At 41.6% G+C, this 26,781-nt stretch overlaps 1 protein-coding gene across 8 annotated transcripts in view; it reads left to right on the top strand.

The window, feature by feature from the left end:
- The window catches only part of MICAL3 (microtubule associated monooxygenase, calponin and LIM domain containing 3), a 261,969-nt gene that overhangs the window by 227,336 nt on the left and 7,852 nt on the right, over positions 1-26,781 (top strand). For 7 of the 8 annotated variants that reach the window (XM_059726523.1, XM_059726524.1, XM_059726525.1 and 4 more), the window contains 4 exons: positions 620-727; positions 1,479-1,572; positions 8,161-8,211; positions 25,080-25,179. In XM_059726523.1, the coding sequence (XP_059582506.1) occupies positions 620-727; positions 1,479-1,572; positions 8,161-8,211; positions 25,080-25,179 (353 nt within the window). The remainder of the gene's footprint in view (positions 1-619; positions 728-1,478; positions 1,573-8,160; positions 8,212-25,079; positions 25,180-26,781) is intronic. The other variant, XM_059726526.1, reaches the window with a different exon arrangement.

The following is a 26,781-nucleotide window of genomic DNA, read 5'->3' as shown; positions in this document are numbered from 1 at the left end:
CTGTTAGTACAGAGTGATTTAAGAGTGTTCACACAAAGGGATTGTGCAATTTTAACTAAGGATTTGTGCAAATAAACTGTTTACCACAAAGTAGAAAGGAGGAAGGATTTCCCATGCATCAGCTGCTCTGTGGTAATTGCCCATGTGCACACTTCACTTAGGAAAAGCTTAGCATCTTCCATTGAGTCTGTTTCAGTGAAAGTGTTGAATGACCACAGGTTAGCTGTTGTCTACTGCAGGGTAAGGACATGCCCACCTACCACAGAGCAGGTGATATGTGGTAAAGCTCTATCCTTTTTGATGTTCAGTAAAGAGTTTATTTGCATATGCTCTAAATCTTTTTAGAAATAAACTTAATTAAATGAGTTCAATTTTTCTATACAGACTGGGTCTTTAGACTTTGCAGTTGGCCCACACGCTTCTTCACTCCTTGTTGACCTGGAGAGTGTCACTTGCTTCACTGCAAACACCTGTGTGCCTAGAACAGCTTGACTGTTTGAGAAAGGGCTGCTAGTGAAGGATCAGCTCTTTTGCAAGGTTAAAGGAGAGGAGGGACCTTCCTTTTCACCAATACTTACCTGCATGCAAGTGAAATCTGCTTTTGTTTTTCCATCTGCAGAGAACTTACACAGAGGAGGAACTGAATGCCAAGCTCACCAGGCGAGTGCAGAAAGCCGCCCGGCGACAAGCCAAGCAGGAGGAGCTAAAGAGATTACACAGAGCTCAGGTAGTACCTGAAAATGCTTTTGTCCTGGAAAAACATGCTCTGTACTGTCCAGGCAAGCCACATTATACAGTCACTCAGCAGAGGTGTGCAAGGAAACTATATGTATTTATGTATTAGATTTACATGCTGCCTCTTTCTAGAAGCTCAGGGCAGCGTACTCTCCTCTGTATTAATAGGATTTTACTGCTTCCACTCACTCCCTTGTGTTGGGTGCCCTATCTCAAACATTAGAAGTTTCTCGAAGCTATTGTGATGAAGCAGAGCAAGAAAAATGGCAATTTGTGAATATCACATCCTATAGGCTCTTTCTATAGTTGGACATCCTACCACTGCATAAAAACGCCATTAATTGAGTGTTACAGCAAATGACTGAATAATATTTGATTCAGCTATGATAGTGATAATTGTATTAGCCAGATAAGTTGTGAGATTTTGATGCCTTAGCTGTTATCAAATTGATTTATTACTTGAGTACTCTTGCCATTTGTGTTCTCATCCTAAGCAAACTGCACCACCTCTTGCATTGGGGAGTTGCAATATTGCCTGTTTGCCCTAGTTTTATGAAGGAAGCATATCTCTCCTAAGCGGAAGTGACCATGACCTGCCTCTAAGCCATCATCTGTCCAGTTGAACATTCTTTTTGGAGTTTCTGGGTGAAAGGGAAGGAAGCAGTCATTTGGGGCCAAGCGACTGACTGTGACAGTATGGGAATACTTACTGATGAAAGTGCTTCCCTCCTACTCTCTAACAGATCATCCAAAGACAGCTGGAGCAGGTAGAAGAGAAGCAGAGACAGCTGGAGGAGAGAGGGGTTGCAGTGGAAAAGGCCCTTAGGGGAGAAGCAGGTACCTTACAGTATTTGTTTTTAATGTTTGTTAATTAAATGCCCATGCAAGAGCTGATAACAGTTATGCAAAAGTTCATAATAATTTAGTTTTTTAGAGACAAGGGGTGCACTTTGAAAGTACAAGTACAGTATTTTATCCTGGAATTGGCTCATGAATCTATTCTTTTTTTCCCATTGGAACTTTGAGACCCAGTTTTTCCTGATGGTTTTCTAACTCTGGCATTTTACTCCCTATCAAAAGTCTCTGAGGCATTTGCCTTGGGTTGGAACTCAGGAAATGCTTGTCTATTCATTGTTGGAGCCAAATACGTTGGTCTGAATATTAGTTGCTTCCTAGTGCAATTGCACAGAGGTTTTCTAGTGGGGACTTGCATAAAACTGCTATAGTAAGAAGAGCCTCTTTTGTAGGTGAGGGAGAACTAACTGTGAAACAGCGTGTGTGTTTTCTGTAGTGTATTGTATTATCCAAGTTAGCGTCCTTTCAAGGGACCATCACAGAACAGCTTCAGCAGGTACTTTCTCCTCAATGTACAGCCCAGCACAATGATAACCTTCTCACCAAGTTGTATATAGCAGAAATCCACACATGTACCAAACGGTGTCACCATGTCATGTTGTTAAGGGAATGTAGTATATGTATATGTGGCTAAATGAAATGACCATTACCCGGTGCCAACCCAGGGTGGAAGGTTATATGAGAACATGCATTTTGAAGGATACATTTCTACTTTTATTTCCCCGTGAAACACCAATTCAGCAATACTAATCCCATGTTAAAACGAAAAGGTCCAATAAGAAATACCCAACAGGCAAATGCAAGTGCATGTGTCTGGCAGGCCTGGATGTGATCACTACACCATAGGGGCTAGAAATCAGAAATGTTAATAATTGGAGAGCTGTTTGAAAGTTGGCACAGCTTGCTGCCTGTGCACCGTGGTGAAAGTGCAGCCACCATTTCTGTAAGGACTGAACTTGTTTGCGTGCTGAAGAGTCACTGAAAGAAAGATCTGTCATAGTCTTCACTAGTTACTACTCAGCCATCTCACTTTGTTTCTACCTTAGTCCGACATTCTGAAAGTGCCTGTAGAAACAGTTTAATTAACAGTGGCTAATTAAAACAAAGCTCTTCACTTGAGTCATGTGGTCAGCATAGGAGTACTTGCTTGACCACTTCACTGGATTTTATGTTCCAACTGACTGCTTAATGTGGGGGTTCAAAAACTATCTGATTTAATAACACATCTGCAATGGCACTCCAATCTCTATACTATTTTTGCATTTATATATGGCTCTACTGTCTTTCCTGAATTACCAGTTATTGCAGTTTATTAATACAACTCTCCTCTCTAGTTATTCTTTAATTTTTTTCTCCTGTCATCCTGAATTCTTTCTTCTTTATCCTCCTGCTGCTGACATCCAGGTAGAGATTGCCACCACAATCTAGAAGAAGCATCATAGAAGGCAAGGAATAATTGAGAGTGGTTTGGGATATCTGGTGAAGGGAAAATTTAGGGCCTTGTATAACTTCTTATAGAACCTCACAAAAACCTAAAGCTAGCTCTGGCTTACCTTGAATGCTTGTGATCATTTCTTAAAGGAGGATTATGGGACTGCACATTACTCCATGTGCTATTAAGAGAGACTCTTGCTTCAGCCAGTCTCTAGGAGGTGCTCTGGTCTTGTAAAACAACTTATTTCCACCAAATAGTTGTTCTAGTTAAGTTTTATCTTATCAAAAAGGATTCAGCAGTTTGGACTCTTCCAAATTTTGCACAGAATGAACAGAAAATGCATCTATTCCAGAAAAAGTCTTAAACCAATGTTGGATGAAACACAGGTCAAAACATAACCTCTCTCCCACACTTCCCAGGCTTGCCTCTGTGTGTGTGTGTGTGTGTGTGTGTGTGTGTGCGCGCGCGCGCATGCACACACACGCGCACACATCTTCATCTTAAACATAGCATACATCTTGTTTCTCAATGGAGACAGTGGCATTGCCTCAGACACTCACCTGGCAATGATTGCTGCATCTGAAACCACTGCAAATGCCATTATATAGCAAGGTCTTGAGTCTTGCTCTTATGTTTTGGGTCATGTATGGCCTGTCTCTTAATGAATTCTTACAAGTAAGGGGGTTAAAAAAGAGAGAAAATGTATACAGTGTGATACAACATCTAAAGAGGACCACTTCTGCTTAATAATTTCCTACAGATAGAAAAATGTGCTGGCATTTAATTAGGGTGAAGGAAACACAGCTTTATTACATAGTTTGTCAATACAGAAGCTGAAATCTAGATGTAGAGAAATAACTATACAAGATCATACCAGTGGATCATCTAGTCCAACATCCTCTTTTAGGATTTAGGGCAAACAAATTATTTGCTACAATAAACAGTGTAGGGCATCACTGTGCATCAGCTGCTGTGTGGTATCTGGGTGTGTTCATGCTCTTACTCTGTGGGAAACCTCAACTTCAGTATGTTCGTTCTCAGGTTCCATTTACTGCAGAGTGAGAGTATGCATGAAAGTAGTTGCTGCAGAGCAACTGACACAGTAATTCCATGTCCCTTTTAACTTGTGATAAATAGTTCATCTGGTCATACTCTGAGATGGTAGCCAGCATTAGATGCTTCAGGGAAAAATACCAAGCTGTAGTAAGTATTGTGTGTCCTAAGGAGAAATTTCTTTCCAACTTTAATTACAGGTTCACTTTTGTTTTGAAACATGAAGGTTTAAATTGTTATTATTGTTATTAATTTTAGATGTTCCTATAATGTACTAGATATGTTGGTCCTCCCTTCAGGTTTGTAGAGTCTGCCAGGCCAATGGTAGGAAGAAGGATGCCGGTAAGGTAGGCAAAATACGGAGCTCTTAAGCTGTTTTCAGTTGCCCCTTAAACTTTCCATTTCTAACTTTCCATTGTAAAGGGAAATCCTGCTTCTCCAACCTTCTGGAGTTCTTTGAGAGTGTTAGCAAGGACATGGACAAAGGGGATCCAGTTGACAATACATTTGGACTTTCATAAAGCTTTCAACAAGGTCCCTTGCCAAAAGCTTTTCTTTTTTTTTTTCTTAAACTGAGTTACTATGGGATTGGAGGAAAGGTTGTCTCATGGACTGAGAGCTGGTTAAAAGATGGTCACTTTTCAGAATGGAGGGAGGTCTAAAGTGGGATCTACATTAGGCCCAATTTTGTTCAACATTTTCATTAGTGATCTGGAAGTGGGGGGTGCACAGTGAAATCTCCAGGTTTGCAGATGATACCAAATTATTCCAGGTAGTCAAATCCCAAACTGACAGAGAGGAGCTGCAGAAAAATCTTACCAAAATAAGTGAGTGGGTAAAAATATGGCAGACGAACTTCAGTGTCAACATATGCAAGGTAATGCACATGGAGAAAAATAAACTTAATTATATGTACACAGTGCTGGATTCTGAATTAGCTGATATGACTCGGGGAAGAGACCTTAGAGTCATTGTAGATAGTTCTCTAAAAACATCAGCTCAATGTGCAGCAGCAACCAGAAAAAGCCAATAAAATGATGAGCGTCATTAAGAAGGGAATTGAAAACAAAACTAAGAATATCATCATGCCATTATACAAATCCATGGTGCACCCACATCGTGAATACTGTCTGGTCTCTGCATTTCAAAAAGGATGTAATACAATTGAAAAAGGTACAAAGAAGACAACCAAAATGATGAGAGGTATGCAGCAGTTGCCATACAAGAAGAGACTAAAAAGGCAAAGACTCTGTAGTTTGGAAAGGAGAAGGCTGAACAGGGATACGATAGAGGTCTATAAAATCATGAAGGGTGTGGACAAAATGAACAGAAAACTGTTATTCACAAAGTCCCAGAATATTAGAACTAGGGGGCAGCCACTGAAATGAGTAAGAGACAGGTTTAAAACTAGCAAGAGTAAGTACTTTTTTACACGATGCATAGTTAACTTGTGGTATTGATTGGCACAGGAGGTGATAGAGGCGGATAGCATAGCCAGGTCCAAAAAGGGACTAGACAAATTCCTGGATGATAGATCCATTAATAACAGTTAAACAGAATGGTTGGAGATGTTTCCTCTGGCATCTCTGAGCCAGTAATGGCGGATGCCAGGGAAAGTAATGAATAGGGGATGGATCACTCCAGGTATATCTGGTTCAGTGTTCTCCCTCTAAAGCGCACAATTCACGCTAGCGTCAGAGATGGGATGCTGGGCTAGATAGACCGCTGGGCTAGATAGACCACTGGTCTGACCGAGCATGACACTTCTCGTGTTCTTAGTTATTATTTATACCTTGTATGCATTAACATGCTTTCTAGCAGTGAGTCTCATGGCCTAATGCATGCATTGTCACAGTATTTCCTTTCAGATTTTCTGCCTTTTGATTTCCTCCCCCTTTATTCTTGTATGATAAAGAAAAAAACAAATAAACAAGCACCAAATCTGCTTTTCAACACCATTCATCATCTCTTTTATGTCCCCTTTTGATCTCTTTTCTACCCTGAAGAGTCTTAAATTTCTCCTAAAATATAAATCTCTTTGTGACTTTAATTTTTCTTATTATCCACCTTTGTACTGCTTATATTTCTGCAGTATCTTTTTGAGATGGTGACAAAAACTAAAAGCAGTATTGTTGGTGAGAATTCATTATCTATTCATATGATTCATTAAAATAGTTTCAATTCATCTATTCTATATACATCTTAACATTTTGTTTGCTTATTGACTGCAACTGAGCAGACTTTTCCATTGCTCATGGTGGTGCCAGACTCTAAGAAGTTACAGTTAAATTAGGACCTAGCCACAACAATTAACAGCTCAGATTATTCCTTTCTATTTGCATTATCTTGTATTCATCAAAACAGAATATCATGTACCATCATGCGGGCTCATTCACCTAGTTTAGTTAGGCCCTTCAAGAAGTTCCTTGATCTATTTTAGTTTTGACTAGGATAAATATTTTTATCTTCCAGTATTTCCATCTCATTGTTCACACTTTTTTTCAATCTACAGTAAATATTTTATCACTACAATTATTGTACAGGTGATGAGGCACACTACTGTTAATCTTTTGCCCTGTAGAAACGTGAATATTTAATTATTTATTCTTAAGTTTAATGATCTGATTTGACTCTACTTTTGATTCTTAAGAGACGTGTATCTCCTCCTATAACTACTTAGTTTCCTTAATAGTATACCAGGCTACTCTCTCTGTCTTTGAAAATCTAACCTACTGATATTTCCACAGATGAAATTCAAGGCATAGAAACAATTCCTTTAAGCATTCTGGTCTCTATTCTAGATAAAAATTTCTATGTACTGAGGTGCTTGGTCCTTCTTTTTGCATCACTGCTGCTTTTTAAGGCACAGCAAGAAAAGCAGTGTGGAAGGTTTTGTTCTGCCTTCTGCCCAGTGCTCCATGGAAGATGGCACTCTGTACATAACATAGGTATTAGCAGTGGTTTACATATAAATTCACTGACCTGGTGAAACCCGTTGGGTTTGGGCTCCTTATCAGGTTTTATGTTCTGTTGACTGATTTCAGTTCAGTAACTAATGAGGGAAGCGTCATCTTAAATATTTCCTGAAGCTTTTTTTCCCCCCTTACTCTTCCTTTATAGTGATCTTGGGTAGCTGGTTTTAAAAGATAAGGACAATGTCTCTTACGTTCAGATCACTGTAGGACTATTAAAGAGTCTCTCTTCTTTAAGAATTGAACTACTTGTAGTGGGAAATCATGTGCTCAGCCAAACAGAAGGAACTACATTATACATCTTACCCAAAGAACCATAGTGTAGAACCAGACTGCTGGCTAGCCCTTCTCTAGCAGAGGTGTATATACACACTGTATGACTGCACACTTGCACAACTACACAAAATCTTTCTTTCCTAAGCATATACCTACACTAAAATACATGTGTTTTCACCAGTACATGCTCCATATTAGCAGAAGCCATGTACCTTGTCTTCCTAAGATGCATGTATTCATGCAGTTGCCAGCTGTGGCAGCATACAGTGCCCTACAATCATGAGCTGAACCCATGCGCTCTCTTCTCATGCTCACCTCCCAAGAAATCAATCCTTATACCTCTTTTGCAGCTTCTCTGATAAACTATATTGCTTCCTTCTGACATGTTTTTCAGCACGGAAGCAAATTAGAATAGTTCTTTCCTTCTCGGCAAGAAAAGAAAACAAGTTGGTGTCAAGTCCTGGTATAAACTGAACTACGTGAAGAGTCTCTGTACAAACCTCTTGCCTTTTCCTCCTGGAAGTCCATGCCTGCCTGCCTGCCTGCTGGGAATTATTATTCTGTCCCCATACTCAAAAAAAAAACAAAAACAAAACAAATATATATGTGTGTGTGTGTGTGTGTGTGTGTGTGTGTGTGTGTGTGTGTATGAAAATATATTTACATGGATGTGGCTGCATGATTTCTTGTTATTTCTGTATCTGTCTCCTTCCCCCTCTCTCTCTCTCTCTCTCCTTCTCTCATGTTTGTCTGTCTGTCATATATTGCTTTGATTTTGTGGTGTTAGGGTGGGTATATGACTCAATAACTGTCTTCACCACTTCCTTGTTGTAGACTATTGGGGAGAGTCTTATTACAGTGACCTCATCGACTTGCACCTGGGTGGTATGTATAGCGGAACCTCTGCTGACACTAACCCTGCTGACACTCCTTCCTACCCTTCCCTTCACCTACTTCTCCCATCCTTGGCTCACAAACAACAAGAAGAAACAAGTCTTGCACATAACTGATTGGCTACAGCAGAACCCCTTTTCCAGCTCAAGGAGAGGAGATTTTGTCCCACACCACTATTCAAACTATTCATAAGAGATTTTGTTCCACAGCCAGATAGAATGTCCCTCTTCTCTTCTGATTTACAGAGCTTAATTCTGTTTCTAAATTTCTAAATTTTAATATCTAACCCTTGAATGTCAGCCACGTGTCTTGCTGGTAAGAAGCCCATTCGGTAATTTGGTAATCCTTCCCAAAGACAGCCTCTCCCTCCAGGTTTTATCAGGGTAAAGAATTTATTATGAAGTGAGCCAAAGGATACAAGGACACAGAAATGAGCATGTGCAAAACGCAGGAGCTGCTCACACCCTGGGGAAATAAATCAGAGGCAGGGCTCTCCTACTTCTCCTTTTGGCTCCTCTTGTTTCTGCCAAAGGAATCCAGAATGTTTTGATGTCTTGACAAGAACAAAAGGTTTCTATTAGGAACCTCAGAAACATTAGTGAGTGAGGGATATTACTTCTCTCATTTTTCCTTTACTGGAGGGTAGGAGGGAGTCTGCTCTCAAAATCCAGATCTCTCTTTCCCTAAGACCTGCTTTGCAACATTGGAATGTTAATCTGGAAGCTTCTTATATTAATTTTTTATCGTACTTACCATGCCAAAAACTACATTCAAGTGAATTGCTCTTTTTATTGGATGTTGGGATTAAAATCATCCCTCTGATATTGCAGTTCTCCTCTCTTTGATGAATGCTGCTGCTTGGATACCTTCATATGTGGTTTTAGTATAAGATTGTAAATTCCATTTTTCTATAGTTTGCCCACCTTGAAAATTAAGATCCTTTCCTTTGTTGTTTTAGTTTCCTCTCCCCCTTCCTGTGGCAATTTCCTATTTTGGTTGCCAAATCTACTTTAGTAGAGTTGGTGAGCAACCAGCATTCCCCATGTGGACCCATCAGAAAGCCAACTGCTCACTTGATTTGTCTTCTCCAGCTCTCATTCCATTTGTTTTTAGAACATTAAGTTGTTAAGACCAAAGTGTATTTATGAGTAGGGAAACATTTGTGTCTAGATCTCCAGTATGGAGAGGATGGATGGGGCTAACCAAGTAAATATACTCTAGGACTAATTCAAAACCCATTGCAGACAGTGGGAGTCTTTCCGTTGATTGTAATCTCTCCAAGTGCAATTTGTTTGTGTGCCTTTTTTTGTTACTGTCATTTTTCTTAGTAAACTTCTTCCCAAGATGTCCCCCCAGCCTTAGCTTCCCTATCCCATAATGTGACTGGCTAGCTACTGAGAATAATTCCAGTCTACCATCATACACCATGCCTTTGGGGAAAAAAATCATCATCCATATTCAAATATCAATACATAAGCTTTCCCCCAACCCTCCCTTTTCTTACCCTAAGTTGTTATCCAAATCCTCTGAGATGATTTTCATGCAGCTCTCTCTCCATGGAGCTCTGTATTTCATTTATTGCATCAGTCTCTGACTTTCTTTCCTGAAATATCATATACTGAGAGGTTTTGAAGAGCCCCCAGATCTCTCTATCAGTTCTGTCCCTGCACCATCCTGTACAGTCAGTAGGAGCTGTAAAAGGGTTGATGCTGAGTACACTTAACAGATCCTTACTCCTGTCTAATGCTATCTCCACAGTACCTCCTATCCTTCTCTTCCTCCTAATGCCTCTGTCTCTAGATAGAGACAAAAGTCCCAACAAGATCACTAATAATGGCTAAAAACATTAAAAGCAATGTGGTTATTAATCATTTAAAGGGACACTGTCATTTAAAAAAATGATTTTTATGCTACAGAATTTCAAATTATTAAAATAAAAGCCCAATTTACTTTTCACAGCTTCTGCTTGTTTGGTTTTTGCATTTCTCTCAGCTTGGTCAGTCAGACTAAACCAGGGGTTGGCAATGTTTTTGGTCAGAGTGCCAGAAACAGCCACAACCTCAACTTGGAAGAAGTTGGTGTGCCAGGATTGGATGGCAGGGAACCTGCAAGGGGCCTGATTCTTGTGCCAGTGCAGCCCCACCCGCGCCTCCTTCCCCGTTGTCTGACCCGAAGAATGCATGCACCTGCCACCAGCATTGAGCCAGGCCAGGGCTCTGCAGACTTTGGTACAGCTGCTTGCATCCCCCCAGCTGCTTGCCACAACAAACATGGGCTTTGGGCAGACCCCTGCTGCTGGCCGTGGGGTAGGGAAGCAGGCTGCTGGCCAGCAGGCAGCAGGGTAGCTGCAAGTAGCTGAACGGAGCTCTGGCCCAGTTTGTTGCTGGCAGCGGGGGCACACATACTTCAGGGCAGACGGTGGGGAAGGGACCAGGGATGTGCTGTCACAACAAGGATCAGGCCCCTTGCAGGTTCCCCACTGTCCACACCAAGGCACACATGCCAAGCAAAATGTCTTCACATGCCACACTGGCACACGTGCTAGGGGTTGCCAACCCCTGAACTATACTGTTTCTTTTTACTTTCTATTTATAGTCAGTTTTAATCTGTGTGGTGCAAGTCTGTTTTGTTTGAATTTTTAATACTTCATGGGAATGTTCTTGTTTAATAAATCATGACATTCACATTACATCTTGAAAATATTTTTCCTTGACAATTAAAAGTAGGCTGAAATGCAGTACCAGGCAGTATCCCTTTAAATGCAGTGAACCAGTACAACCTGCTGGGTTATATGGATTTATAGTTTAGTTTTTGTTGCCTTTGTAATTTGTTTTATGCTTGTTTTTGGGGCTGCCAGAACACTTAATGCCAGAAAGATGTGTAGTTTTGAAGCTTATGGAAGAAACTCATCTTCTCTATTGTTCCAGTTTAACAGTGAATTTAAGCCTCGGTCCATGTGAGTGTGGGCCACTGTTTCTCTATGAAGGGACACTGAAGTCACGTGAGCACCACATGGGTGTAGCAGTCTGCCATTCTGATTGTCAGTTCTTAGATTGGGGCTCTCTTGTCCTACAGAAAATTATTAATAGCTAGGGCTCCTACCTGGAATAATGATAACTTTGTAGAAAATCTGCCTCTGACACCTAAACCCAGCTCGGAGGAACAGGTGAGACCACTGAAGCTGTCCCCAGGTAGAAAATCAAAATTGCTAACAAAAACCCCTAATAAATTGAATTTTAAATGTTAAACCTCTTACTGTAATTAAGACATTTTACTAATTTAACTTTGGTGACACTGGCTGCATCTACACAAGACACTGACTGCACATTAGCCCGTGACTATTGCCCAGAGCCATTCCTCGACACGACTGTGCAGTAACTCCGGTAACGACTGCACAGTCAGTGTCTCGTATAGACATGGTCACTGAGTTACTTTTCAGTAAGGCGTAATGAATTACGTAGCAACTTTCATTGCTAACCCTGGGATCCTGGTTGAATTCCAGCTTGTTTCATTCCATTCTGTTACCCTAGATTGTCACTGTCACTTTATTTAGATACTGCATTCTTCACTTCCTGTTCTAAAATGTCACGTATTGTTGCTGTTAAACAGATGCTGCATTTCAGTGGTAGGCAGCTATTCCTATATATATACTGTATTAAGCAGAAAGCTGTACTAAAATAGTGTTTTAAAGATGTCAAAGTGAGGCACTGGGAGTTAGGAAATAACCAAAGTTATAGCAGCTTGTGCAACCTTAATTCAGCCACCTTGTGTATACATAGTTTCAAATTTTAACTGCCAGATCCCCAGCCTCATTCCATACAAAACCTGAACTACATTCACTTTACGAGTAGCTATTCAATCATTTGTGTTCTCCTTATCATTCCGTATATGGACCCACATAGTGAAAATTAATGAAGCTTTTCTTTGAAGAATTGCTAAGTTTTTATTTTCCTATGGTATCTGTATGGCTTTTCAACTCTGTGAAGCGAAGGGGTAGTAATATTCCATTTTGCAGAAGGGAAATAAAGCACAGAACAGTTAAGGTTTTCAAAGGATCTTTCAATTTTGGGTGCATAATTTGAGATTTCTAGCAACTGATGATTTCAGAGAATGTGGTGTGATATGGCAGTCTCCTTGTTCAAGGGACAGCTCTGATTGACTTCAGTTATATCTGAAAGTGTTCAGCCCTTGTGCAGATCAGACCTCAGGCATGGAAAAGCGGAGCATCATACAGTTAGTGACTACCTGTGAAAAGTTTATTATTTTTCTTAGCATCACACAGGAACTCTGTGTCAGAGGTAGCTATCAAATTCATTTCTCTGGGTCAGCCTTCATCTCTTATTGCAGTGAAAACATCAACTGTTCCAGGAACTACTAACAATACTTTTTTCTACAGTTCCTGGCTCATTCACTACACTACTTCCAACTTCTACAGCAGTGAAGCAGACCTTAGTCATTCCAGAGCAGCTCCATCCTGTGCATTGAATTAATCAGGGGTTTTGCAAGCCCTGATACAGTCTGCAATTATGTCTTTGTCATAATGCATATATACAAATCAGCCAGATTAAAGTTGCTCAGACAACCTTAATTTTGGCATGTCCCAATTTTTTCAGTTTTTTACTTTACAGTTTTAATGTTCATTTAACATCATTTTTGTTGGTCATTTATTTGGGGGGGGGGGTTAAAGAAAATTGAAAAAAACCCAGAAAGTCTTCATACCACATCATCTTGATCCCTACACAGGCCATTAACAGAGCTACATTAACTAAGTGAGGTCATTACATTAACTAACAGAGCCATTAACAGGTCTACTATAGAGACTTCTACCACTTGAGCTAATGGAATAATTGCAAGCAATCCCAGGTTGTCATCTTGGATGTAGATCGGTGCTAGAGATAGATGGGGACATTTGGTCAATGTTTTTCAGAGGTATTTGCAGACAGCCCAGCAGTAGTGAGACTGGAAACTTGACATGGGAGGGAAGTGTCTTTAGTAGTCACAGGCTCTTAGGTCCATTCACTCCAAAATTGGTCTTTCATCAGTCCCACAGGACACCCCTGCCCATTACAGGACAGGGAGGCCTGGGTGAGGGAGATTCCTTACCCCCCATCAATGCTGACCTCGTGAAGGAACAACCTGAAAGGCTGGACACCTTCAAGTCAGCCGGCCCTGACAGTTTACACCCTAGGGTACTCAAGGAGCTGGCTAGCATCATAGCCCAGCCCCTGGCAAGGATCTTCGAGAACTCCTGGCGCTCTGGTGAAATGCCTGAAGATTGGAAGAAGGCCAATGTCGTGCCTGTCTTCAAGAAAGGGAGGAAAGGGGATCCAGCAAACTGTGGGCCCATCAGCCTGACCTCTATCCCGGGGAAGGTCTTAGAAAAGATTATTAAAGAGGCCATTCTTAACAGATTGGCCGATGGCAACATCCTGAGGGATAGCCAGCACAGGTTTGTTGTGGGTGGGTCTTGCTTGACCAATCTCATTTCCTTCTACGAGCAGGTGACCCATCACCTGGACAAAGAAGAAGAGATTGATGTCATATGTCTTGACTTTGGAAAAGCCTTCTGGTATCCCATGATCACCTCTTGGCAAAACTGGCTTACTGTGGCCTCGGCCTCACCATGATCCGCTGGCTGGGGAATTGGCTCTGTGGTAGGACCCAGAGGGGGATGGTTGACAGAAGTCAATCGTCGTGGTGCCCTGTGACCAGTGGGGTCCCCCAGGGCTCTGTCCTTGGGCCTATACTATTTAACATCTTCATTAATAATGTGGACGTTGGTATCAGAAGCGGACTGGCCAAGTTTGCTGATGACACGAAACTCTGGGGTAAGGCGTCCACACCTGAAGACAGGTGTGTGATCCAGGCTGACCTGGACAGGTTCAGGAAATGGGTGGAAGAGAACCTGATGGTCTTTAACACTGAAAAATGCAAAGTTCTCCACCTTGGGAAGAAAAACCTGCAGCACCCTTACAGGCTTGGCAGTGCTATGCTGGCTAGCACTACAGATGAAAGGGACGGGGGGGTCATGATTGACCACAAGATGAACATGAGCCTGCAGTGTGATACTGCTGCTAGTAAAGCAAGCAAAGTGCTTGCTTGCATCCACAGATGCTTCTCAAGTAAATTCCAGGACATCAGCCTCCCATTGTACTCAGCCTTGGTGAGGCCGCAGCTGGAGTACTGCATCCAGTTTTGGGCTCCACAATTCAGAAAGGATGTGGAGAAGCTTGAGAGGGTGCAGAGGAGAGCCACGCGTATGATCAGGTCAGGAAAGCAGACCTTATGAAGAGAGGCTGAGAGCTATGGGACTCTTGAGCCTGGAAAAGCGCAGGCTCAGGGGCGGTCTGGTGGCCACATATAAGTTCATCAGAGGTGCTTACCAGGACCTGGGGGAAAGTCTGTTCGCTAGAGCACCTCAAGGGAAGACAAGGTCGAACGGTCACAAACTCCTCCATGACCATTTCAGGCTGGACATAAAGAAGAACTTCTTTTACTGTCTGAGCCCCCAAGGTTTGGAATTGATTACCACTGGAGGTGGTTCAAGCACCCACTCTGGACGCCTTCAAAAGACATCTGGATGTTTATCTGGCTGGGATCCTATGGTCCCTGCTGACTTCCTGCCCCTGGGGCAGGGGGCTGGACTCGATGATCTTCCAAGGTCCCTTCCAGCCCTAATGTCTATGAAGTCTGTGTCTATGAAAATGTGATCCCTTTCTCCCCACCTCCTCTGATCTCTCATTGTTTCATTCCTCTCTCTTTCCTACCAATGGCTCTTTAACCTATTTGCATTTTCCTCAACTACCCCTTCCCAGTTTCCCTTCCTCAGGCTTCCCATCTCAGTCCTGGTCTCCTTGCTTAACAAATCCTAGTCTCATCCCTTCAAACTCCTGGTCCCAGTTTACTTGTTCAGTTATTCCACAGTGTCCCTTCTAGGTCCCTCATCCAATCCATCTTTCATGCCTACCCTGGTCCTAGTCTCAGTCTCCTTTCCTAGCCTTTTCATTGTTTTCCAGGTGTGTGCCTCCCTCCTTTAATCTGCTTTAAAAAAATTCAATTTTACTGGTCAAACTAGTTGAAACAGGGACTGCTTTATGTAATGCTACTCTTACTGAGTGTTATTATCAGTTAAATAACTTTCCTCTTACTTTCATTCCTTTTGGTTCGCAGGTCATTTGTCAGCAAGTTCCCTTCACTACAGGGTTGAAGTAAAGAAAGGGGCTTGATAAGTCGTAGCTAGAGCTTTAAAATAATGTTGGTTAGCCACCGCAGGTAAAGAATCCTGTCGTCCTTTATCCTTCTGCCTGTGGCCACCTCCCTGATCAGGAACTCACAAGTGCAAACACAATGTGCCAGTCTAGAAAAGCAGAAGCAGTTGAAGAATTTGCAGAATAAATCTGTTTTGGTTTTTGACAGTTGCAGTTCTGACAGGAGGTAACAAAACCTCATCTGGATGGGTTCATTGTCCCTTTTTTTGCTCTAACAGTTTCTTTTCTTGGATTTTTCTTTTAATCCTTTTGGTCTCCTCTGCTCTAAGTATAACCATGGATGTATTTTACATAGTGCTCCATTTCATAGTATTCCAGCTGCCCTTTCTCTTTTTTTAATGCAATTTTTTTCCAGTAAGTTTCAGTCCAGCCCTCCGGATGCTGCATTTGTATTGGAGTATTGTATTGTATTGTATTGGGAGTATTGGAAATGTTACAGGACAGAAGTCTTGTTCCCAGCTCTCTGTGAACTTTGGATGTATAGGCAGGGATCACTTTTCCTAGACCTACTTCATGGTGGAAGAGGTGACTCTACCTCCATGTACTTTTACAAACCTGTTGGTGATCAGTTCCTCACATATTGAAATGGAAGGTTTACTTTTTAGTACCTCACTTAGTTAAGCAGGGCTGATCAAAACACAGGATTTTTTTGCTGCTCTGATGTAGAAAGAGCCTTGGTTCTATCTCAGGTTTCAAGATGAAAATAATGACCTGAGTCTGACTGCTAAAAGCAAGAAGTTGAGGTGAAATAATTTTTAAAATATCACTTGCTCACTTCTCAACAAGGCCAAGTGTTAACACAGCTCTGTGGAAGATCCTGAGGTTAGCCTCAGACCTGACTGTTTTGCCCAGAACTGCTTTTCATGTATTGCCAAACCACCTTGGTTAGCCAGCAGGATGCAAACCTAATTCCTTGGTCACAGAGCAGCACTTCACAAAGGATCTGGTCCCATTTGGCTTGAGGTGTATCCGTTTGAAGTTGGTGTGAGTTGCAGAGGCTCACCACTGCCTGTGGAAATCAGCTCAACTCCTATTGCATGAGGCTTGTGCAGAATGGGAGTGCTGCATTTGGTGGTCAGGTTAATTTAGGAATTGTGGTGCTGCCACACACACAGGTTTTTCATTGTGCTTTCTTCATTCCTGTTTAATCATGATTGCTGCTTCTCCTGGGTTTATGAAATAGCATCTTACAGCAGAGACGGAAGGAAACCAGTGTGGGGCATTGTCCTTCCAACAGTGCATGAGTTGGAGGAATAGATTCAGAGTGTAAAAGAGAAACAGAAGGGAAAGTTGACATAAGCCAGGAGCTGTTTTTGTATATAATGTTGTCACAAAGTAGTTTGTTATAGGAAAATGACTTGTAATATGGCTTGCCAGGTGCTTGCAAATGTAAAGGTATTAATATACATAAACATGTAAATATATAAATGTATATAAAATGGGTAACTCTAAAATTGTTCTTGCTGTAACAGGTTTACAAGCAGAGGTGTCCTCAGTTCAACTCCTAGGTAAACTCTTAAGTAGTATGGATTTCAGGAACAAAGAATAATGGACAGTGTTTTAGCAGTTAGTGGATAATTTTTCCAACACAGGGATTTGTACCTACCTAGCTGATAGTTGGCTGAAGAAATCAACTCGTATATGGAACCATCAGTTTGCAGACTAATTTAAAGACATAATTTTTCCAATTCAGATTTGTAGTGACAAAATGGTATTGCCACCGGTGGGTTTTTTGGTGACGTGAAAAAATTCATACATCTTGTTCCATTTTTTAGCGTGCAGACTGCTACAATAAGCACCCTTATGGTGGCCCCAGTGGACAGGCCAAAGACTATAGAAATGGAGTTTTCCTCTTATCTTTAGATGCCTCCAGATTGTATCTCATTTGCAGGAGAGTAGAGGAGGCTTACATTTCCACTGCCTGCTCTATTTCCATGCTGTGGGGAGGGAGAAAAGATCGTTTTCTAAACCTGACTATTATGGGGCTTTTCACCAGCATTACACTGTATGAAATTTGCTTAAAGTGTTTAAAGATGGGGGGGGTTACATTTATCAACCAAGTGTCTTGGTCCCGTTGGCCCTGCACTGCTTAGGGAAATGGTCTTAGTACCTTTCTAGCAAGGAGGTTGTGATTTTTCCTTACCGAGATAGGGCCTAGCTGTGTCAGCCACGCATGTGGAAGCTGGGCTATGCATGATGAGGGAAGATGATGACCTTGAGAGAAACAACAAGCCAAATGGGTGGAGGGTGGTAGGAGATGTAACAAGTGCAGGTCAGGACAAATCATAAAATCTTCAGTACCATTTAATAAGCCAGAACATCATGTGGTTTGCTTTGCTTTCTAGAGAGCTTAGTCTGCCCAGCACTGTGTTTAAGCATAGGCCATGGGAATCCGAGCTTTTAAGTAAATAATTCTAGCTGCCAAACATTATACTTTATCAGAATTTAAATGTGGATAAGTGAACTACCTAAAAGAATCACTTTGATAAAGGGATATGTTTTTTCTTGATTTATCAAATTACCTTGTTCCTGATAGTCTTCTTAAATAGCTGTTAAGAGGCCTTTTCTTAAAGGGATTCCCCTGAAGAATACATTTGGTGTTTGTGATGATCAGTGGAAAATTGTTTCTTTTCTCCTGGAATAATGCAAATATTTTCCTTTTTAAAAGGTCACATTATCTTGATTTAAACATCCAGTTGTGAATCTGTTTGCCAGCATTGCAGTGCTCACCGGACTCACTGAATATGGGGAGAATGTTGATGCTGTGCCTGACTAGAGGGGGGGCAGCAGAGTTGTGCAAGCTCCTGTATGGTTTTGTTTAGTATAATAATGCCTCACAGTACTGTTCAGTGTAATATTGTATTGTGCAGTACAACTCCATGGTGGGTATCTTACAAACAGTGCAATAATAATTCTCTGCAGTAGTGTGCTATGTAGTTTGCTGCAGTACAGGCCAGGGAACACACTTCTGTACTCTCTAGCATAGACACGTTTATTTTAATAAAAAGTCTGGAGCCGATTTCAATCATTCATTATATCTGAGCCCAGGGGATCTTTTTCAGGAGGATGAAATATTAGGCACTCCAAAAAGTGAAGAGGCTACTAAGGAGAGAGGGTTCATTCCTACCCTGATGCAGTTGGATAGGGCTGCAGGTGCTTTTAGGAGGGAATCTGAGTCAGGAGGAGAGCAGCAGAGTCAGTAAAGGCAATGGTTTGTGAGTGTGGAAAGAAGGGTGACATAGGAAGAAACACCAAGGCTGGGACAGTGGTTCTGGTGTGAAATGGAAGTTGAGAAAGGAGTCAAGCTAAATTTTAGGTGGGGAAGAAGGAACAGTGCAAGTAGTGATGGAGCCGAATGCGGGTGGGGCTGCCTTTTGGGTAGGTGGGGAGTTCCTGGAAAAATGTTAAAGCTAGGACTGAACCTGTCAGGAGGGAAGAAGATCCTTTAAAAGAGAAATGAGACATGGAATATGGAGAGTCCTTGAGAGTCATGGGGACACCAAGAGGGAGATGAGAGTTTTGTAAACGTGTGTAGACGATGCTTTTTTGACAGCATTGTGTGTACCACATCAGGGTGATAGATCAGTGTGTATTAAACACTTTTGTACCAGTGCTCAGTTAGCAGATGGGCATCAGCGTTTTTGCAGCACTGTCTTACTGAAGGGGTCTTAACATTATATTCATTCCCCATTAGTATTGTTTGGGTGCACTGTTCCTGAACCTCTGGATTTTATAATAATTGTGACTAGCTCATGGCATTTACTGGGACATGAAGACTGGCATATTTTTGGCATTTTGAAATATTAAAAGGTAAGTTTTCAACCCGGGAAGGAATGCAGTTTATATTGCCATTTGCAATTTGTGGCATTCAGCACATAATACAACATGTATTGCATTTTTTTTTAAAGAAGGCCTGGTGTGAGAGTTTTGGTTGTGCAAAAATCAGGGGATTCAAGTTTTCTAGAAAAGCTGTAACTTTGTCACTTGGATACATTATCAGGTATGTGTATGTATTGGAATATGCGTATACCTGGGATAAGAAAAAGGCTGCAGCTTGAACATACTGTAGGTGCAGAACAGTCGTTGCATTTTATTCTTGTTTGATGAATATGTTCCATGGTGTTTTCAGGAGACTTGTGTTTATACCCACTCCTGGTATCTCTCTGTTTGGTGCTCCAGTGGTGAAAACATTTACTAGCCTACAGCCGTGCACACATAGTTAAGCCTAATCAGATTGCATATCAGGCCAGGTCTGATTGATTTTGGTGTAAGACAGTCAAAGTAAATACAAGTTTATGCTGTCTGTAGTTGTCACTTTGGGAACTCCTTGTGATGTTAGAACAGGGGTTCCTAAACTGTGGTATGCGTACCCCTGGGGATATGCAAGACATCTCTGGGGGGGTGGGGTATGCTGGATAAATTGTGTAAATGATGGATTTAATTTTCAGTATAATAATAATTATCATTTAAGGGATTAAAATATAAAATGTATGATAGTAGAGTAGGGGTATACAGGCAACTGGTAAATCTGGAAGGGGAAGCACAGTAAGAAAAAGTTTGGGAACTTCTGCCTTGGAACAATTCTGTACTCAACTGTAAGTGACATAGTATCTTCCTAGCATCTGTAGCTGGGAACATTCTCACAGCACAATTTGCTGCATGTTTTGACTCATTCGATACTGTGCTCAATGCTCCATTAGACCCATAAAAAAAATTGTTTTGCCCAGCAAACTCACAATGTAAAAAAGAAAATTCAAGCAAGAAAATACCAGTACGGTAATTTAGAATATTTCCATATAGAGACAGATATTGCTTAGCACTCTGACTCCTTACAGAAATGGCCTTCTGGCAGGGATTTGTGTGAGGGATTTGAATTCAGATGGTGTGTATGTTACAGATACTTCTAGAGTGTTTCTTTCTAAATCAAACAAGGCAAATCATTATTTTTATATTCAGGCCTACAGAACCACTAATAATGAAATAAACAGAGCTTCATTTCTTATGAGAATGCCCTCCCATAGATGTGTGTACATGCATACGCGCTCTTACGCGCGTGCGCGCTCTCTCTGTCTCTGAAAAAATCTCTCTCCAAAGCTTAAACATTTTGTTACATAGATTGTTTGAGGATTTCTCAAAAAAAAAAAAAAAAAAGACTTGTTGACTGAAAAACAAGTGTCAAGATTTTTCCACCCAGGAAACTGAAAGTAAGACAGGGTCTGGCTGTAAAGTACAATGGCTATTCTGCACCAGCTCCTGGGGTAGGGAGAGGGGGTCCTCTTCATCTGCACTAGAGGTGTCTTTATGTGGTTTAGGTGAATCCACTTTAATCTTAACTCCAAAAAGGCACTTGTAGACAAGCTCTAGGTAATTTCAGTGCAAATGTTGTTTTTAAGCAAGGTCTAAATGACTGAAAATAAGTGTTTAAGAATATGAATGTCATTGAAGGCTGATCCAATGCTTTAGCTGTAACTATCATGCAACCAGTTGTGGAACCCCTCCTTAATGTCACCCCCTCATACTCCCAGTGCAAAAGTTTTTTCCTGTGTTTGAGAACCACACTGCTCAGCCACAGGATTGCAAGCTGATGTACTGCCTCTGTGTGCTGCTGTAGTTCTGTGATGGTCCCTTCTGAAACCTCTCCCAGTTCAGTGGTATTCTGGGGCTGTACTCTCGATCATACAACCAGAGTTCCGTGGACTTCTGGGCATTATGCATTCTTCTCATCAGATGATCATGCCTTCCATTGACACAGGCGTTCCTTCCTTTTTTAACTATAGCTGTACATTCTGAGTAGCAAGTAGCATACATCACCAACTCTGGCATCCAGGGACTTCACCTTCTTGTTGTAGGTGTTCCCCTGTGTTACTTTCAGAAATGTCAGTGATTACTGGTGGACATGTCCTAGTCTCTCTAATGTTGAGTGCTGCTGAAAAGCGGATTCTCAGTGTTCAAGTAGTTGAGCTCTTCTGTACAAGATACATGTTTGTCTTTCATCGGATAACAATAGAAAAGAGGAAAAAGACTTACTGTGTTATCTATGCTACCATTATCAATGCAGGATTCAGTGTAACAGGCCTCAGAGACCTGTGCCATTGCCTCACTTTGTGAGGTGGGAATTGGAATGCTGACTTTTCAAGTTTTGGCTCCTTTTACACCCTTGTTCAAGTCCTTGAAAAACAGTGCACACAGAAGTTGGACTAGTCTGCCACCTTCTTGCTCCTTTTTTGTGACTGAGACTTAAAGCTAAAGTGTTAGCATGTAATGGAAGTTGTTACATTAATACATTAACGTATTTTCAGGGATTCAAGCAGGGTGGAATAGAATTGCACGTAGGTGGTTGATAGAAGGAAAATAATTTGGCTTTTTATTGTTACAAACTGCTAAAATTAGTTTTGGGTGACCTTTCCCCCCCACACACATACTGAAATGTGTCATTTTTTGCCCGTTTAGGTATCGTTTCTGATTCTAAATGCTGATAGACTAACAAATACATGTGCTTACAATGTTTGAGACAGAGTATCCTAGCCAACAACTTCCCACATCCCACATGTATTAACCAAATTTTCCCTTCACAGCCCTATATCTCAGGGACCTCTGCTCCATTAAAAAAGGAACATTTTTGCCACCAGCAGAATCTGTTGTGATAAACTTATGGCCATGATAAATCTTTAAGGTAGGGTTGCTGTTTAGTGCTGGTACCATACAGATACAAGTGGGACTTTTTGTAACTTCACTTAAGAAACTAACGTTGCTGAAGGTAATTAATCACCTATCCTTACTTTGGCTTTCTGGAATCTCATCAATATGACATGATATTAGAGCTAAGACAATGCAACTGAAAGTATGCAATGAATAGGAAAAACTCAAAAGTAATCTGTCTCCAAGAAGATATGTAGCTCAGTAAATTTTCCCCAGTGCCTCAGTCTGCTTTTGTCCGTTATCTGTGCCAATGAGGGATTTTACTCATCTGTAGATTGTTTCCCTTGTTTCTGCTTCTCCATTTCTTGTATTTTCGTTTCTTTTCTTCTTGTTGTTTCCTTTCTTTCTCACTCTTTTATGCTTTTTGTCCTCTGCTTGTCTTTTATTTCATCCCTTCCCCTCTTCCTCTCCACTTCCAATTTCCTCTTCCTTTCCCCCCTTTTCCTCTTCCTTGTTTGCTCCTTTTGAAGTTGAGCCCAATGCCGGGACACCACGTCGTAGACCTCTCTCCTTCTGCCCTTGCTGTGCCCACGAAGGTAATGTAACCTCATGCAAACCCCATGCCCCTCAATCTCAGCTGGATTGTCATAGCAGCACTAGTCAGCTAGTGACTGAAGAAACCAACCCAACTCCCAAACTCCTTTTTTTCTCTTTCCTTCAATTAATCTTCTTGGTAGAAATCTTGTAACAAGCTTGTATGAACACGTGCCAATTTCTTAAAGGTACAGTATCCCTTTTTCTGTTTTAAGTTGTGGGGAGAGAAGTCTCAAAGTCCAAGGGACACTGATTTACAATTGCGGCTGCCGCAGCGTCACACTGCAAAGCTCCTGTTTTCATTTGGTGTATTTGATTTTCTCTATTCTTCATGAAGGGTGTCTGGGAGATGGGGGTGAGAGAAGAGAATCTCCTTTATTACCAGGTTTATTAATTTGTATGGATGGATTAAAGGAATACTGTGTCCTTACAAAGACTGGTTTGCAAAATATCCCTGAGTTTTAATAGCCAATCAACCTAAACCAGACCAGTCTTCCATAATCCGTGTCTTGCGAGTGCATTCTTGAATTTGTCCCAAATGGAATTTGCCATAGAGTTTCCATTGCCAAGGCATGGGGGAAGGGGTTGGGATGTGATCATAGTGTAATTTTTTGCGAACCACTTACTCTGCTTTCCATAGTGTTCCCTCGCATCAATTGTCCACCCTCCCTCCCCACCCCTCCCACATTCCTGTGCTCATTGGCTATTTAAAACAAAAATCAATCTATTTCACAGGGCAGTAGCAATGTGTATTTGGCTATTTCTTAGAGACTTTCATTTTCTTTATATCCTGGCACTGGAAAGGGTGGGGAGATTTCCCAGTGCTTTCATGGCTCCCCTGAACTGGATATCTGCATGTATAAATTCCCCTCTCCCATGGCCAGGTGGGCATATTGTGCAGAGATGCTCAGAAAGGAATGCTTAGAACTGAGCAACAGACTGGTATAAAATCCAGAGAGCCAGAGTCTGTTGTGGGTGGGTGTGGATGAGGGGCAGCATTTCCTAAGGGTTCACGGACTCTGCATTTCAGCTGCAGGTATTACTAAACTAGGCAACAGCCTCACAACTGCTTAGCAAGATGTACAGGACCTTACTGTTTGGCTCCAAGGGAACATTGGAGTTAGGGATGGAGGAGGGCCACAGATTCTGTTCACTGGCCATTGGAGTGAGATGTACGTCCAGTTTTTGCAGTATTTGGTATTAGAATAGAAAACCTGCTGCTTGGTTGTTTCTAGCACATTAAACAGACTGCCTTTAAAAGCAAGAGAAACTGCTTTTAACATGGATGTTCTGTGTCTATAACATCTAATTAGTCAGAGCTGTCAATTAAATCCCTGCATCCTAGTACTCATCTTTAAAGCCCCAATCCTTCAACAGCTTCCATGCAGGCAGGCAGACCACTACGACCAAAGTGAGGTTGCATGCAGTCATAGGGATCCGTCTGTACATAGTTCATGGCTGAATCAAAGACCCAAAATAGGAATTGCCTTGAAGGAGTGTACTCTTGGGTTTGACACGCACCTAACTCATTGCAAAGACTTTAAGGAACCGTAGTATGGCAATTCAATCTGCATGGCTCTTGACAAAAGTGGAGTTTTGTCAGTAGGCTATTGGATAAGGGTAGGTGTTCCTTTTAAGATAAAGTACATTTAAGAAAATGAGAAGTAAATTGGGTCATCAAGGCCCAGCACGCTTTTCCTCCTGCCCCTTTTTACATTAGCAAGTATAGGTAGGCTTCAGTGTGTCTCATTCTAATACAGTAATACTGTAGGGGGAAACTTACTTATAGGATACTATGGACTGTTGTTAATAGATTGCACACACAGAAAACTTCCCAAAAGAGGCAGAGATGTATGGGAAAAACATCTAATGGAGAAGCCAGTGAAAAGAAAGTTTAATTAGACAATGACAAAAGGGCACTGATTCAATTTATATGGCTGAGGAAAGGGAAAGTACATCAAAAGGCTACAATCGTAGGGATGGAGATCTACCAGTCAGCACACAGTAAACTGCTTGAGAACTGGAAATGTTAGTGAAGTTCATCAAATGAAAGTGAAGTAGACGTGAGTCATAAAGTGATGGATTTGTGATAGTGGGAAGGGAAGAGAATAGGTAAAAGGGATTCAGGAAATATTGATCCAAGGAGGAGAGAATTCTTTAGGAGGCGACTTCCACAGTTCTGTGCCCTCCTCTTTCTGGGTGCTGTGGGCAAACTAAATGGACCCGGCTTGGGAGTGCTCTGGCAGCATCTTGCTTGGCTTTCTTTGCACAGTTTGCCCCCATTTGTGTTCCTGCCTCTTGGGCTCATAGGAATGTCAGGACGTCAGCTGAATGCTTAAGAAGTTTTTGTCTTTGCAGGCATGGGGAAGAAGGACGATCCAAAGCTGATGCAAGAGTGGTTCAAGCTGGTGCAAGAAAAGAATGCCTTGGTTCGCTATGAATCGGAGCTGATGATCTTGTGAGTGAACAAGGGCTTTCTTCACAGTGTGTAGTACAGCTTCAAAGATGACATACACAACTAGTGCTGAAGGGCCTGCTTCTGGCACGATCTTCTCTATGTTGCCAGGAGGCCAGTAACATGTTGTGAGCAGCTGGGTTCGCTGGGCCCCAGCCCTGCGCTGCTCAACTTCCTCCCTGGTTTACTGCATATAGTACTTACTAAGCTTAAAGAAATGACAAAATGGGTGCCTCTACACAAGACGCTTAATGCACAGAAGGCTAATTATACTGCATGTTAGCACAGCAGGCAAAGCCCATGCTAATGCACAGTAGATTTAGTCTAATGCACAGTAGCATCACAAAAAAGTGCATCTGAGCTAATGCACAGTAGTGCCGATTACAGCACATTAAGTTAGTATTTGTCATTACAGGTACTAATTTAATGTACTGTAATTACAGCTCATTAATGAACATGTAGATGTGCCCAGCAAGTATAACTAGAGAGCCTTTAATCATTGTCAACTGGCTGATCAGACTGGCTAGAAGAGGGTAAGTGCTCAGGGGTTACATAGCTGAAATTTGATAGAGAAATTACTTTTTTTTTTTTTTTTTTTTACCTCTCATACATTGAATATCTATTAAAAATCAGATTCTAATGTCAGCTTAAGAACATCAGTTACCATATGAGTAAAACCAGTTAACATATGGGTATCTATGCAGGTGTATCCTATTTTACTACTTTAGATGTCCCCTTATTGTCAAACCTTCCTTCATACCTGTGTCTTCCTGGAAAATGTCACTTGACTTACCTTCCAGGTGCAATCTACAGAGCCCTTGAAATTCCCTGCTAATAATATTTTGGCAGTCCAGCCAAATGTAGTACTATCTTCCAGGAAGGGAAAGGGGGGGGGGGGGGGGGCGGCTTAGTTAGAAGCAAACACCTTGTTAAAATCAGGAGAAGGGGAGGGAGGGAGGCCTTATTGAGCCAAGATTTTGCTGAAGATTTAGCAAGACGGTGTCTGGGACTTAGGACACCTAGTCTGCCCAACAGGATGCATTAAGAAGTCTCTCAGATTCCCAGCTAATAAATAACTAGGGTACATTAGGAAGAACCTCTACTAGAAAAGAACTAATGATGTACAAAAGGTCAAAAGATTTGAGTCAGTCCAAAAGTGTGGATGCTTAATCAAAGATTAGGGCCCTGTAACTGTCCTCCTAAGTATTTCCCATACAAAGCACCCCATACTCACAAGTTTATCCCAAAACTTTGATCTGTAATTTTAGTGGTGGGTAGTCTTTGGAGAGAATGAGTCAACATATTCTCCTGGTTTAAGGAAGGTAATGAATGTAACCATCTTGGCTGCCATTCTACCCCTTCTTTTTTAGTTGGTCATGTTTCTCAAATAGCCCTCTCTCAGTCTCCAGGCATGTCCCATGACCTTTCATCTGGGCTCAGATGCTGCAGCTCTTCCTCAGTATTTATAGCCAAGGATGTGTTGCATGCAATTCTACCTAGTTTCTGAGTAGGCACAGCTTGACTCTGGGGTTTCAGAAGCTCAGTGAGCTCTGGAGGACAAGTAATAGAAACAACAAAGTGCTTCTCAGGTTGGTGTCTGAGGAG

Source organism: Alligator mississippiensis, chromosome 4 (genome assembly GCF_030867095.1).
Source record: "Alligator mississippiensis isolate rAllMis1 chromosome 4, rAllMis1, whole genome shotgun sequence".
Classification (NCBI taxonomy): Eukaryota; Metazoa; Chordata; order Crocodylia; family Alligatoridae; genus Alligator; species Alligator mississippiensis.
This window is presented reverse-complemented; position numbering and strand designations above follow the sequence as displayed.